At 44.2% G+C, this 16,292-nt stretch overlaps 1 protein-coding gene across 3 annotated transcripts in view; it reads right to left on the bottom strand.

Moving 5' to 3' along the window:
- Positions 1-16,292, bottom strand: part of ssbp4 (single stranded DNA binding protein 4) — an 86,879-nt gene that overhangs the window by 48,216 nt on the left and 22,371 nt on the right. For all 3 annotated transcript variants that reach the window (XM_005932451.3, XM_005932452.3, XM_042217053.1), the window contains one exon: positions 12,934-13,018. In XM_005932451.3, the coding sequence (XP_005932513.1) occupies positions 12,934-13,018 (85 nt within the window). The remainder of the gene's footprint in view (positions 1-12,933; positions 13,019-16,292) is intronic.

Consider the following 16,292-nt stretch of genomic DNA (forward strand, 5'->3'; position numbering starts at 1 on the left):
TGTGTGTGTGTGTGTGTGTGTGTGTGTGTCTCCCAGCTTGCTTCTGCTTGTGCATGTGTGTGTGCCTTTGTGCGTACTCACTCCCCTTGCCTTTTCTCAGTTCAGCAGAACCTCATTAATTCAGCAGGAATGGAAATCATTTCTGCATGGAGTGCACAGGAGACAGAAAGAGATGGAGAGGAAGACGCATGGAAGGGTGGGGTGGTGGGGTGGCGGGCCACAATGAACACTCACATTTCTTCATTTTTCTTTGCTGAAAATCATCCAGTTTCGGGAAATCATTTCCAGATTAATAGCATAATAAATTAATGGTATTACTCATGACGAGAATCCAACATTTACAGTATTTTAATACTATCTAATCGCAATTAAATGACGCTCTGATTTACTCATTTGTTCATAACAACTCCTGGGAAATAACACTTATGTCTAATCTCTGCCTTTATGTATTTAGATTTAAATCTCATAAGATTTATACAGTGTGTCAGACTGGACAAACAACCAAATATAGCAAATGTCCAGATGGATACATTAATAAAAAGGTAATCTTCCTTATGTAGCAACAGATCAGAGCAGAGCCTCCTCCGTCCCTCCCTCTCTCCATCCTGCAGCCCGCCACCAGACAATATGGAACAGACAGTAATCTGGCCATGCACTGAGGAGATTACAGCATCCACAGAGCAGTTCAGCACAGAAGAGAGCAACTCTGGCGACGGTCCACGCCGTGAGGACACGAAGCAGGAATCCACAGTATAGTTTATCCAAGCAAACTGAAGTGGCCCAGCTATTCAAAGAAACTCCTCTCTCTTTCTCCCTCACGCTCACAAGGCAGTGGCTGGTCCCACACACTCCTTCAATGAAAGCTGACCTTTTCAGTGTGCAACAGAGTGCAGTGCAGTGGATCTCTGGCCCAAATGTCACTTTTTACACTAAAGATCTGATGTGGTGTAAAGAAAAAGAAACGAGAAAGAGCAGAGAGGACGCACACGAGGAGTAACACGTGTGCGCTTCCCTGTGCAACTCTTGGTCTTTTCACAAGCACGCGTGGCTCCGTGAGCACGAGCTAAAGCTCGAACAGGTCCGAGCATCCAGTCAATAGTGAAACAGATGTGCTGCCCTATTTATCCACTGAACTTAATCATGGGAGATATAAATAACTGATCTGAAGGCTTAGATCCAGACAGCTCAACGGAGGTTGGAAGTTCACACGTCGCTGTTGTTGCTAAGTACACGATGTGGATTTTTGGATTTTCCGGCTCTCTCGGAAGAATTAACCCCAAAAGGCAGCAGGGGCAGGGTTTGCTCTGATTTCAGGGGAACAACATCAAACATATGCCCAAACAGACACACTAATAATAATGGTCTATGTTTACTATAAAAATTGCAGACATTTTCTAATAACAAACTCCTTATGTCTTCCTGCTGGAGACAGTCAGTTCTTTCTGAAAGGGACTCTATGCCACAAATAAGCACTTTTAGGTCCTCTTTTTTTAAGGCTACCTTTAAACCAGCTCTCGTCTGATTGGCTGCCCCTCGTAAAACAGGGAACTGAACAGCAGGTGAGTGTCTGCAGTGACATCCAGAGCCATGCGGCTGAGATGATTACCAAGGGAACTTTGCTCTTTCTGACATCACACAGAGCCAAGCCTGTATAGGCTCTGTACGATAGCTGTAGATATATTTCAGGAAATATGAAAAAAAAAAAAAAAAAAAACGCATAAAAGATTATTTAAACTAACAAACAGTTAACAGATAAAGACGTCACAAAAAAAACAGCCTCACAGTGCAGCAAAGACGGCCTCTGTCCTTAAACCCAAACGCCGCTGAGCTTCTTCAGTGTGTCGCTGTTAAGCAGCCAAAGCTGTTTTTAGAAGTGGAATCGCAGTGACATCGCTACGTAAAAGAGTGAGGTGGAGCAAGTACTACAACATTCGACTTAAGATTTTATCTTTTTTTCCACCTTTGTTTGCAGTTATGAATGAAAAGAAATCGCGGGAGTATTTCAAGATCTGCCCACCACCCAAAAAAGAACTCTGAAATAGTCCCCGTGAATATTAACTCATTACAACTAATTTAGAGGTTTCCATTAGCCATGACAGGTTATTATTAGATGCATAACTCATAGGTACATGGATACAAATCAAACTTTCTACCTGTATTTAATGAAGGAGGCCAATCTTAAAATAGTATTGTTCGATAGCTAACGCTGTAGTTGCTTGGGAAAGCTACTTTTCTCTTCTTTAAACGAAGTAAGAGTGGCTGATGAAGGAACTGAAGAGAAGAAGCAGACAGAAAGCAAGAGCTCTGAGCTCAAATGAGAACCAGAAAAGGAAGACGCCGAATTAAAAGAAAAGACTTGACCTTATAAAATGGCCACAAACGGAAAACATGCTGACTTCAAACTGTGTAATCTGAACAAGGTGTCGCTCTCTCTGCACATACATGCTGTTCTTAAAGTGACTTACCGCCCTATAATAATGATAAATATATCATATTTCCTTCGGAAAAAAGGAAAAGTTTAGTTGTTGAGTGTAGCTGAAATTAAACTGACTGTAACTGATGCACAAAGTCTTGCAGGAACAAGAAAAAAGCACATTGGATGTATTTAGAGTTGTGCATATTTTGAGACATTTTCACACGTGCAGCGCCGAATTTTGAGACTTTACCCAGCAGAGTGGACATTAAGTGTTTGGTTGTTTTTTTTTTTAATTTGTCAGCTCTCTGCTAGAAAGTCTTGCTAACGTCCAGGCGAGCCGATGTGAGAATATTCCCGGTAATTGTGAATTCACAGCGAACGACTCGATTTCCCAGACATTGTCCAAAGTTCATGTGTGAAAACAGCGACAGAAATGCAAAAGTGTTTGAGACCTAAGAATGAACAGCAAACATGCACGGGCTGAAATCGACACATTTTTAATTTTAATAATTAGGAGGGCTATTATTTATCTGGCATCTAATAAAACTGCTGCGGTGCAGTTTATCCGAAGACCGGGACGTCCCCATCCACTGTTTTTAACCTAACATATTTACGTACTTTAAGGTTAAAACAGGTAAACAAATATATATATATGCATATCTATGAAATAGGCAGATTGATTTATAGCACTAAATCTGAAAAGTTACAAGAGAAGAGGAGTTGTATCATAAAAGCAGACTAATAAAAAGAAGGAGCAGCTTACTGTTGCATTAGTAAAGGTGTACTGAGACAGAGAGAGGGAGGAGGGAACAGATGAAGGTGTAGTAATAAAAAGGGGGAGGGCTGAGGTTATAATGGTGGAGCGAGTGGAGAGCTGAAGGAGCCAGGTGTGGCAGCAGCCACAGAGGTAATCAGTGGGCCAATGGGGAGTCATTCCACTCAGAGCGAACTGGCTGCCGAAGTACCTGGAATAAAAATAATCATTACACCGCATTAAAGTCACTGTCTGTAAATATACCCCGAGCAGCAGTAAAGCATGCCTGCCACGGCTCCTGCTATCAGGACACCTTAACGTGCGCACACGTGAATTTCTAAACGCAAACAACATAAATGCAAATACTTCAGAGGATGTGAAGTCGTCTCTCTGCACAAATGGCGTAAAAAAGAAAAAAAAAATCAGCCCCCCTGCTGATTCTGCAACATTCATCCCGTCATTACCAAGACGAGCTTTTAACAGAAGCAAACTGTTCTCCAAACATAACTCAACCAACTCAAAGCACATTCATTATCCCCCCCCTATAACTTATAAGTGTTATTTTAGCAACAGAAACCCCAACAGAGGCTTGAATTGGATCTCTCTCACACATTTATTCCGCCTCTCAGTATTGCTGCCTTTGGAAAATGGGGATTAAGTCTGCATTTGGGAGAATTTAAATTGCAAATAAGGCTTTGTAATTGTTTTAGTCTTTAATCCTAGCAGGGAGGGCCTCACTGTAATGCAAAGTTGAGACAGGCGAACATCTCAGGCATTCATCTGAGGAAGGTCTATGTTTGTGTCACCCCTCGCTTCAATGAGACTTAATAAGAAGGGCGTCCAATCGGCATCACGCGCTCGCACACACACACAGCCATGAACACGTGCATGCACTCACCAGAACGCGCGCACACACACACATGCACACATACACACCAACCAATGGGCTTAGGGCCGCCAGTTTATTTTGGTTGTGAGTTTGGGTGCCCAGCTGGTACTTGAGACTGGTGGACTGGCAGAGCAGTAGGAGACAGCAGACACACACACACACAGTTCCAGGGACACACTGTGCCAAGCTGCAATGTCTGCCAGTTACAAGCCTGCCCACTGCTACAAAGAGAGGCAGAGGAGAAAGGGCAGGATAGACTGTGTCTGTGTGTGCATGTGTGTGAGTGTGCATGCACGAGAGAGAAGAGCGATGTGAGAGTGGACAAAGATATGAAAAAGAAAACAAAAAGCCGAGGAGCATCTTTTAGAGAAATTACGGTGTTTGAAAGGATAAGGCTCAAAGTGTCTGAGAGGAAAAAAGACTAACATGAGGGAGGAAGTGAAAAGACTTCCTCTGAAAGTTGCCACAAACTGTTAGTTTCTCAAAGCAATTTAAAGCTGCCGCTCCAAATTTGCAATGTTTGAATTAACCAGATCATATCATGGATGAACAGGTGAGTGCTAGTCACTGAGAAAAACTCAGGTTATGCAAAAGTTAAGCTGGTTTCTAACTTAGTTTTCATGGGATGCAGTTGGCTGTCAGTGGGAACAACCATAAATAATCATGGGAGGAAGCTCAGTATTCCATAGAAACCACGTGTGGCAGGAACGACGTGCCCACTTCCAGGTTCAGGAAGGTTTTTGTGCTAAACACAGACTGTCTGGCCACCACAATTCAGGTGAGTGATGATCTCAAATGTTTTTACTCAAAGCGATTTCAGTTGTCTTTTTATTTTACACTTTTTGTCATTTCTAGTCTGAATGAAAAGTTCTACTTGTTTTCTATTCACCCAAAAGGCCAAAAGGCATAAACTGAACATGATTCAGGACAGTAAAGGACGGCACGCTTTAAAGAAAAGACGCAAGGCTATGAGAGGAAGAGAAACTGACTTCTGAAAGCAGACCTGCCCTTGATACCGCTTCATTCAATCTCCATATCTTATGAAAGATATCTCTATTGATCCCTTGCATAACCTGGGTTGCTTTCTTTATGTGCAATTGCTGTTACGCACACACCGCATGCGGTCTATCTTGACCTGAAATATTTAATGCTGCTCATTTAATCTATTATCTTACTGATTTTTGTGTCCTCACACACTTAAACACAACCTCCCAGTTCAGTGCGTCTCTTATTTGCACAGTTTGACAAACTTGTGATGACGTCATCAGAAGCGATCGTCTCAGGAAGCCCTGACCTGCATGGGAGGTTCTCCCGTGCCTTCCAGGTTATAAACGCTGGCCCGTCCTCCGTCAACCTATTGAAATGTTTGTCAAAACCTTTGAGTCAGTTCATGACACGCTAAATTTCTCAAAGGGTAGCAAATGTGTACTTGTGGACCTGAACAGAAGGAAACAATGACGGTCGACTTTAAAATCAGACTCTTGTCACTGATGAAAGCTGACTTAATTATGAATCTTGGTTAAAAGAAGGAAACGGCTTCTCGATTCGCAGTTAAACCAACGGGACCGTATGCTTAAACATAGCTTTCACTCGTATCTGCCTGACAATCCTTGCAACCGCCGTCAACGTTTTAGACCTAATGAGGAGCGGCAGTAATGGAGCGCTCCGAGCTTTTCTCTGGGAGGAGAGAACGGGGGAGCGCCACAGCTGGGAAAGCTGACTGGAGACCAGCAGAGTCGTTTCACTTTGAAGAAATTTACTCAGTGAAACAGTAAAATCGACAGTAACCACACACTCGTCTAAGCTTCTACCAGGTTGTTCTGCCCTCTCCTCTGAGACTTGGGACACAAAGTTATAAAAACACAGAGTCAGAGCAGCCTGCCAAAGGAAAGTTCAAAGTAAGCTGAAACAAAGACAGCAGAAGCATCATAATTGCAGTAATTTATGCCGTTCCGAGCCGGACAGTGTGTTTTTACACAATGGATAAATGGATAAATGGATGTGGTTTGGAAGTCGCCGGTGTCAGGGAGCTACAAAGATGGTGAGAAAGAGAGGAGGGAGTGAATGTGTGTTTGTGTGCGTGCGGGCAGGCTTGCGTGATGCAGGCTTGCCAAGAGAAGCATCGCAGGCACCCCCAGCACGGAAGGTCGCCCTCAAACTTCCAGCCCCCTGACAAATTGCTCACTTCAATTCTCCACAGTAAACTGGTTACAGTCGAGGGCAAACAAGTGATGAATGCTGCTTTTTTTAATTATTGAGCCATAATTTGTTTCCTGAAAATGACTAAACTGAAAGAGAATTGGCAGCGTTCACCCGCTAGTTTCATTGGGAGAGATAAACAAATGCCCCAAGGAGTTTTCACTATTCCCCTGAATGTAGTATTCATTTAAAGCATTCGTTTAAATTTTATGGATGATGATGTTGCAACTAAGAGGGTATTCATGGGTAACTGGGTTAGGGAAATTAAATGGGACTGGGTTGGAAATCTGCATGCAAGGAGGGAAAGTATACGCTGCAGGGCCTGGCTTCTACAATAACTTTGCGCGGGCAGATTGATGGCATTTACGCTGCTCTGGCTAGTGGGACGCAAAGCATAGCTAGTACCAAAACTCAGATAAACTGCAAAACATGCAGACTTCAAAAAGAGTCCCTAGTGCCTTCGCACACCTCATTCTCCCTGCACAGAAACATCCCCTCCCCGTCTCTGTCCCCGGATGGTCGTCTGCATCCGTCCATGTCCCGGTCTGTCCCTGTCAAACACAGATCCAGCGGCTCGTGCTTACATAGCTGAGATCAAATGCTAAACTGCAGCTCGGTTTAAACTTGCCCAGAATGAACCTGCAAGGAAGGGAATCATAAGCAACATTTGATCTTCTGCTTCTGTCACTTGCAGACCTCCAGCCGAACACGCACGCAGCTTGAGGGCAGCACTTTCAGGCTTTGCTGCCTTCCTCAGATAGCGAAAGGTATACACAGACAGAGGAGCCGACCGGCCTTTTTCATTTAGACTGTAACAACGGTAAACAACGGCACACAAAGACGGCGTCCTCTCGCTCAGCGCCCGTCTGCCTGCAGCCTGCACTCCACGCACTGTTTGATATTAAAAGACGACACGGGCGTGAACAGAGGAGGCGGTGGCGGTGGCAGAAAGGTAGAGAAGACGGGAGACGGACAGGAATGGAGACACAATGCTGTGGCACACCATGGTGTGTAGGCTATATTTAAAGTGAAAACAGCCAGCAGAATCTGTGAGAGGAAGATATCGCTGTGCCAACGCAGACTCCAGTCCTCTGCGTTCTCTCTCGCTTTCTGTCCTCATGCCTCCATCCATACCTACTCTGCCTATATTATGGATGTTATTATTATTCCTGCATGTCGTCATGTCGCCCCTGCTTCTCTCCTTCCCCCGAGCAAGGAAGCGGGCACTGCTGGCACCCAGCCAGATTACCCAATCAATCTCCTGTGAGAGGGAGGGAGGGCGGCGAAGGAGAGAGGGGGAGGAATAAGAAAGAGAGCGTGGAACAGAGAGGAAGGCAAAGAAAGCACGGCGGGAGGGGGTTGGAGGATGGCGAAAAAGACCTGAGAGGAACTGAAGCAGGAAAAAAACGGTGCAGGATGAGTAAATTTCATGAAGAAAAAAAAAAAAGGACGGGGACAAAGAGCGCTTTGACAGGGAAGGAAGGTTTCATGCAGACGTGTGGCATAAAAAAAATGGCAAGTGAGCACCTGGTAACGTAGTGAGTAGCAGTGATGAAAAAAAACACACAAAATCCCACACAGAGTCCAGACAAAGGCTTGGCTATCAACGCTTGTTTACAGAGCGCAGCTCCTCCCATCGTGCCACCTGTTACTGTGGTCGAGCCTAACAAATGTTTAACCCGCTCAAAGAATAGCCAGGCAACAGCCAACATTGCATCTCCATCTATCTACGGTCTGCAAACGGCATGCTGGGAAGAGATCAGATTAGGGCTGCGGCACTCGTTTTGCTGGTTGAAGTGACTCAGTGTAGAGCAGAAGCAAGAAGTTAATTACTCAATCAACCGGTCAACCAACAGAAAATATACTGACAACTGTTTGACTGTCATTAATCTGTTAGTCTTTAAATAAAAGCAAATATGATTTCAGAATGGTGAAACAAGACTGTAAGTAATGTCTCCTTGGTCTCTGAAAAACACTGGCGGGGAATATTTTCTGACTTTTTTGACATCAATCAAGAACGTAATTAGCAGACAAACTGAAAATTAAAAAAAATTTTAAATGGAAGTTTTGCTGATGTAAAGACAGAACGTCAGACTGCATTTTCAAAATGTTAAAATTTTCTGTCGATCAAACAATCAAATATGCAGCTAATGCTCGAGCGCCTTATCAGGTTCACGAGGGCTTTCATGACGGTTTTCTTAATGCGCTCTATTTCGGGAAGAGGTGAAACGTTCAAAGCTGAATCCCTGTTTTTGACTCCTCCATCTCAGCCATTATCGTGACAGTTTGCATCAGTAAGCCGAGAGCTGAGAGGAGTCAGTGAAGCACTGCGACGTGAGTGACGCACTTGTGGCACTAAATCCGTGATGCTCTGCAGGCGGTGAACCCGGATTGGCGTGAATCGCAGATGTTTGGGGTTGCGACCTCTGGCTGGGGCAAAGCAAAATGTCTGCAGCAGCGAGGCGAGCGGATCGCTTCCTGAAAGACTGTTTGTTTGAGACTGAAAGTGCATGCGCGCGTGTCTGAGATGGAGAAGACAGCGACTCGTTCTCTGTGTGTGTGCGTGCTCGTCCGTCAATATGTATGCTTTCTTCATCACAAAGCTCGCGTGCTTTAATCATTCATATTGAGTTACTAAAGACATGCCATGTTCTTATAATCAAACACATTTCCTCAACAAAGTGCTCTTTTGAGGAACATCCAAATTCCAGCAGAAAAGAGGACCATGAGATGCGCGGATCTCTTTTAGGAAATAAACGTGATTAAAGGGCGACGTGAAGAGAAAGGACAGAAACACAATTCCGACAATTAAGACGACAAGAGCGAACACTCAAATTACTTTACAGAGGTACAAGACTTCAGGCTGTTCCAGCTCTTTATGATACGGCATCATCTCGCTTACTTTGAGTGCGTGTATTCATTTGCATGAGAGCGCGTGGGAGTGGGATATGCACACAAGCGCTGCTGCAAGTGGGAGTGTTTACGTGAGAGTGTCTACGATAGCAGATTCGCCATTCAAGGGTGAAAGCAACTAGCTACCCTTCTAGTCAGAGGCCTCCAGTTCTGGGAGGGAGGCCAGGGCTCCAATCCCACCACATTCCCCTGGATTAGCTGTCAACCAGTCCCCAGATCTGGGGATTAGCACATTATATTCCATTATCTTTCCCAAACTGGAGAGTCCACAAAGTCTACATCATTGCTCTCAGAGGGGGCCAGCAGGACAGGGCTGAGTAAGAGGTGCCTTCAAATCGGGCCAAATTGAGCCAAACTGAGCTGAGCCAAACCAAATCTGTAACTAAGACTGTACTCCGGCTCAGCGTTGCCTGGCAACCAAATTAGTTTGCGGAAACAAATAAGCAGATATATAGATATCAATTTTATGGCTCTTTGCTGATATTTTCTCATTGTTATCCGCAGCAAAATGACAGCGTACACCTCTATAGAGGCCAGGCAGACCATAAATTACATGTAAGAAGAAGCATTAATAAAAACAAAAGCAATCCTGGTTTATCTCACACACGTTCCCCTTCCACCGCTCCTGCTGAGCTGCACACAGAGTGGAGTGCGCGGCTCCCGGGAGCCGTGTTGTTTTTCACTCCGTGATCCGGGCTGACTCGGGGGAGCGAGGGAGCCGTTATCAGCAAGGGGCCTTGATAGAGACTCGATCGGGCCGTCAGTCTGCGGGGACCGAGGAGCCAGAGTTAATCAGAGGCAGACAGACCCCTCGTCACCCTGGGGATTCACGCGCTTCGACCCCGATGCTCTGGCTCTCGCCGTCACGCAGACGCACAAAGACACGTGCGGGAATGGTCACAATAGCACATGTGCTTTCTCGCACCTTGTCGTGCACTGTCAGAGCCTCTGCCACACCCTCTACGCTTTATTAGGACTCCTAATCCAAAACAACTCTGCAACTTTACTTAGCAAAGCATGAATTCAAAGCAGTATAATTTATAGTTTTCTTTTATAATAAGGTAGCACGAGGTCCACGATTACCGACTCAAACTTTCTTTCTTTTTTTTTTTTCTCAATTACCGACTCAAACTGACGACACATGTTTTTCTTTCCTTTTGACCTTTGGCCTGGATTTTCAAGCACATTCAAGACGATATTTTAACCCAGGTGCAGTCTTTTTGTCCTAAACATCACTAACTAGTTTTGTGGCTATACCAAACCAGTGAGTGAAAGCAAAGGTGAAAAGTGAAAGTATGTAAACATAAGATAAAACGGACAGCTGCTTCTCATAAATATAGTTGTTTCTGCCTCTCAAACACGCCTACCTATGTTGATATAGAGAATTTGCTCTTCATAGCATACACTAAATTAATTGCGGGAGCTATAAATAGCCGCCTGCTTTCCTTGTGTGAACTGATGCCTTTTTGTCTCTTATTTGTATTACAGCCTTTCCTTTTCCTCTCTGCTGTGGTCCTCACCAAGGCGATAACCTGCGTGACATTTTTGCACTTTTTGCCATTCACGATTACAGATTTGAGACCGTTTCTTTTCCCCACTTCTCAGGTGAGCGTCTGAGTTTTAAATTCTGTGAAATTTGTGCTTCTTCCTTGTGTTTCTTTTAATTGCTGTGTCCAATAACTTGAGGTGCAAACACTGATTTTATATGCCATTGATTAAATATGGAAGTACGAGGGTACAATGATTTATAAAAGAGGACCCTGCGTAAAATGCAGTTTTTCTACACTTTCTTTTTCGTTGGATTTGTATTCAGATTTCGGCATTTGTGTGCAAACAGTATCCTGCACCTTGTGTCTATCTCAAATCGGAAGGCTGCACTAGCTTTTTTTGAAAGTTGAAAGTGAAACACCTGCACATCGCATGCATCATTAAGCGAAACCATAAAATGACAAATATTTCTATCTTTAAACTCCTAATCGCAGCAAATCAGCAGTCGCGAGCTGAGAGTTCGCACAGGCTGACCTTGTGAACTTGAGTGAGGTCGAAGATCAAAAACAGAGCGTCTCAGCAGTTTTAAATGCTCATCAAGTTCCCCTTTAGGATGCGTTTATCACTTTACCACAACACCAACAGAGCACCTGCCTCCTCTCTCTACCTATCTTTACTATATTTTAGTAAAAACAAGCTCAATATACTTCTGAACCTCTGATTCACATCAGCACTTTAACCCCTAAACTGCAGCTTGACTCTATGTTTTGTCTATGCAGTCCAATGCCGAGGAGCAGCAGCAGCGATTCGGATTCTCAGCTAACCAGTTTACGCAAACAAAGACTGAAACACGTTTAAAATATGTCGGCAGGTTGGCAGAATTTCAAGCCAGAGGTTCAGACATATATTGACCAGGGCTGTCAAACCAGAGCCGTTAAATAGCTGACATGCAGGTATCCAGCTGGCCTACCTCTGGAGAAAGGTGTAGGAAATTATATGGCATTTAGATTAATTAGACACAGTTGTCAGATTTAATTAACTACTAGGTTTAATTAACCATGTAATTAATCTTATGGTGGTCCAACACATGCACACACACAGAGACGAGGCGAGGAGACGCACACATCAACTAGTGCCCGCGCAGACATGCATGGTACATGCGCGACAGATGTAATCTGTTCAGCTGACAAGCGCTCGCACTTTTGCCGTCAAACCTCATAAGAGAGTTCAACTGGACGGGTGACAGGCTACGAGTTAAAACGGCCTGAATGAAATGCGGATGGCGAGAACCGTGCCTCTAATCCATTTCAGGTTTAACTTCTGCCCGGGTGGAACGATAATCTCGCAGCTGAAGCAGTCTGTCCAGTCAACATCCGCACACCGTGTAATCCTTACTCAAATATACACCATGCGGCATGATGCAAATATTTATCATAGTGTGGACAAGCCAAAAGAGAAAACCCTTGCAGCTAAAGAACAAAAAAACAATTTGAAAAAAGATGACAAAGTGAGGAGGTTAAGCCTGCGTGGTCCGCAGTCACGAGAAAACAGACGCTCGCTTTGTGCTGGCCTGCAGAAAACGTGCACGTTTGATCTACTGGTCTGATCAACTGTGCAGACGACAGGGGTCACGGGGGGCTCAGGCCCTGACCTTGCAGCACCCGGGCCATCCTCTGCCACAACTATCATAAGCAGCTATTGTGTGCAAATGTGTGTGTAGATGTAATGGTGCGATCAAACAACTGCTTCATGTGATTTGACCTTTACTGAAGCCACGAGTGGAACGATAAATAGTCAGGCAGTACAGTGACCTTTAACCTCGGCGACAGATTCACTAGAACAGGAAGTGTGGCCACCAGCTGAGCTGCACCGCTGAAGCAGCTGATAGGAAAAATATATGTAATCAGTCAGATCGAGTTAAATATTGAACGTTGCCACAAACACCCTATTGGATTTTAAAAATTCAAAGATGGAAGTATAAGGGCTTTCCCATAAAATATACAAGTGGTGTTCACGGGTGTTGCATTTTTTAAAAGCACGCCATTTCAGACGTCTGGCTCGCAGCGAGCCCCGTCCACAAACGGAGGCTGCAACCAGGAAGAGCAGACGCGCAGACGGTAAAAAACAAACGTGTCAAAACAAGAACCAGCAGCATTATCTCAAACAGGATAGTCCCTTCTTTCTGATGCACAGTCTGTGTGATCGTGGGTGTTCACGAGCATGTGGATGTGTGTGTACTTGTACACGGCGGCAGGGTTGGTTAAGTTCACTCACATAGTCATGGAAAGCCTTGGCCTCGCTGGAATGTTCGCACGTCTCCCTCCGGTCCGGGGCAGCGCAGTACAGATCCCAGAATACACTGTGCACACAGGACAGTAACAGCAGTTAGACACTTTCATCTGTAGGCCACAGACACACCAGGTTCATGGCAAAAAGTGGTTAAAACAGAAGTGTTAACAGAAGCAGAAGAATATCATGTAGATGTTTAAAAAGCAGAGCAGGTATAAAATGATTTCTTGATAGCTCAGTTTGAGACAAACTTTTCAAAAATAGACCAAGAAGCCGTCAACGTCAGTATGAGTCACGAGCTCCGGTGACAGCACTTTTCAATGTTGTCTCAACAGAACCATCCAAAGAACATAAAACGGCACCGATGAACCGAAACATCAGTGTGATTGGCTGATTCTTGGCCCTGACTGCAAAAGTTTCTAGGAACATGTGTTTTAAAATTAACAACATTATGATATGAACGAGATATTATGTGATCAAAACGCGTCCAACAGAAACGGCAGAGCTGACCTGACAACGTGGTTGACGATGACAACTGTTAGCTGTGACTAACAATTATTTTCAGTATTGATAAATCTGCTAATCAATGTCTCTACTGTCATCAGAATTTTAAAGGCTGACACCTTTAATTTGTTTGTTTTGTTTTGTCTGACTAGCCGCAGAAAAATTATATTTTGTAGTGAGCGCATCAGATTTGATCATTTTTTGCTTTAAAAACCATTTAAAATCTCAGCACTTTTCCAGCTACACACACACACAAACACACACATACACCACAGCAGTCTTCTCTTTAGCCTCCACACTATTGCGCAGTCCAGCCAGCAGCTCGGGTCCAAATTACCAGGAAGGACCTCCAAATGTTCCCCTCGGCCCGTCCCGGTGACCTGCAGGTTATTGACCAATCAGCTGTGATTATGTTACTTACTGCCCAATCAGCAGTGTTCATATTAGTTAATTAGACCAATCCAACTCCTTCAGGGCATCGGAGGCCACCAGGTCCCGCTCCAAATGGGCCCTTAATTACTGCACTGAAATAAAGGAGTGCTGCTTCTCCTCGGTGCTGACTTCACGGACAGAATATTAAAAACAAGAAATGCTGAAGTCACGAGAGGATTTTTTTTTTTTGCCACTTAAAGGTGCAAATAAACTCTAACATGCATTCTTTGTGCTGATGTTAGGAACAGCTGTGACACTTGATGTGACAGACTGCGAAATGGAGCAGAAAATATTAGCTGATCGCCCGTAACTGTCAGAGAGTGGCTCGGCAGCACCCTGTCACATACTGGTCATTTTTCATTGCGCAGGATGCGTGATTTTCATGCTTCTGTGTTATTATCTCTTGAATATAGTTATTACAGAACATTGTTGATCAGCAATCTACACATTCCTTCATTGTCCTTTGATTTTTTTTTTTTAATTTTCTTTGCTATTTGAGGGCATCAAGGAAACCAGAGTGCAACAATGGGTGTCCTAAAAATAAAAACGAACAATAAACAATAAATTTGAACCCCGCAGCACGAGGTACCAACCTTTCAAAGCATCTGAACTAAAATAGAAATGTGTTATTAGAGTATTTAAAGATTAAAAGGCAGAGTCGGTGCCCTGAGGCGTTCAGTGCGCGCTGGGGTCCCTTCTAGACGAGGAGGGCACCGAGGAACAGGGCGGGACTGTGCAAAGCTGGTGGTGAACACATTGTGCGTGAGTGCGCGTGCCTGTGTGTTGTGCCGCCCTTCTGTCACTCGGCAATAAAGCCAGTGTACATTATCATATCTATCGGTTGGTGTTAAAGAGATTGCTGCTCTGTCAGAGACGAGGTGCGGTGTGAAGGCGCGACCATCGCAAATCCAATCAGCTCTCGGGGAAATGAAATGGGACGCGGGTTGCAGTTTGTTACAGAAAAGACACAACCAGGTGCAGTCGCAGGGGTAGGGGAAGGTGATCTAACATCTCCTGGCCTGTGAAGTCTGAAATATATTACGATTTGAACAGCTGACCTGCGTCTGTCTGAGCCGGCGCAGGCAAATCTCATTCCGTCTCTCTGCATAATCTGAAGGAGGATCACTGCCGGAGAGGACTAAACGCGGAAACAAATACTTTCATTTTTCTGATATTATTTCGGAGGTTTTACACTTTTTCTGCATAGAGACGCAGAAAGTGTGAGGAAGTGTTAGATTAACGAGCAAAATCTTTCTAATATTCACCCAATTTAGACCCCATAGGGCAGCTTCAGTGCATCGGTAGGACCGAATCCAGGTATATGTAGGATGGGACCATTGTCGGCGCCTTTTTTTTTCCTTTTTAATATAGGGCCACCCACATTTAGAAGAATAACACGCAGTTGTTGTCCCATCCTTTTCAGAAAAGCTAATCTGTAGAAATGATCTAGGGAGTCAACATTTGCAGTTAATTAGCAACAGCAATCTGCGAGAAATCTTGCACACCCTTGTTATAGTAAAATTTCTATCCAATTATCTAATCATTTCAATCTAATCATCTCATCATGGGAAGCTCTTTATAGTATTATGGGATGTAACTGGTGGTTTAAGCCACACGACTCTGTACAAAGGATGCAAAGTTTAACAGCTCTTACTTTGAAGAGTCACAGGAGAGATTTAAATTACAGCTTGGGGGTCATATAAACTCTTTTATTTATTCAAATCAGAAACAAGACTAAAATATACGAGCCAGCGTGGCCGGCGCACACAAACACGCGCTCTTTGTATCCTGAACAGAGGAGGAGGAAAGGATTAGCGTCCAGCCGTCCAGAAGATGACAATTACTAAAATTAAATGCCATCACGATAATTATTTGCAATTAACTGTGGCCTCACAGAGCCAGTGGTTACAATGTGCTTTTCCAGTACAATAAAGAGGGTAAACAAAGACACTGAAAGACAGCCACGCAGGCTGCTAGTAGCTGGTTTAATCCTGTGTGCGTCACTCAGTCCGTCGGTCAGTCAGCAGGGAAACGGAAATAAAAATTAAGACAGAGATGGAGATCAGGATGCGGCACGAGTATAAAAGAAAAAAAACTCAGCGCATTTATCATTTATCATCATCGTGCCTTATAAACCAGAAATGCTCCATGTGCTCATTCAACAGTCTGTTTTCTCAACCTTAGGTAGCAGAGAGCAGCACGAGGCGAGTTACACCCTGAACAGGTTCCCTGTCCGTCACAGGACCTGCCTTTGGAAATGGTGTAATAATACAGTAACTGTGACTGAAGAAAGTCCTGCAAAACAAACCTGACCCACGAGAAAAATTAAGCTGTCAAACTTGAGACCCAAAGACAAAGAGCCCGCTCACACAGAACAACAGTCACAGAGGCAGTGACTGAGGCTTAGT

The sequence above is a fragment of the Haplochromis burtoni genome, unplaced genomic scaffold, assembly GCF_018398535.1.
Source record: "Haplochromis burtoni strain Fernald_Lab_line unplaced genomic scaffold, NCSU_Asbu1 Contig_13, whole genome shotgun sequence".
Lineage (NCBI taxonomy): Eukaryota > Metazoa > Chordata > Actinopteri > Cichliformes > Cichlidae > Haplochromis > Haplochromis burtoni.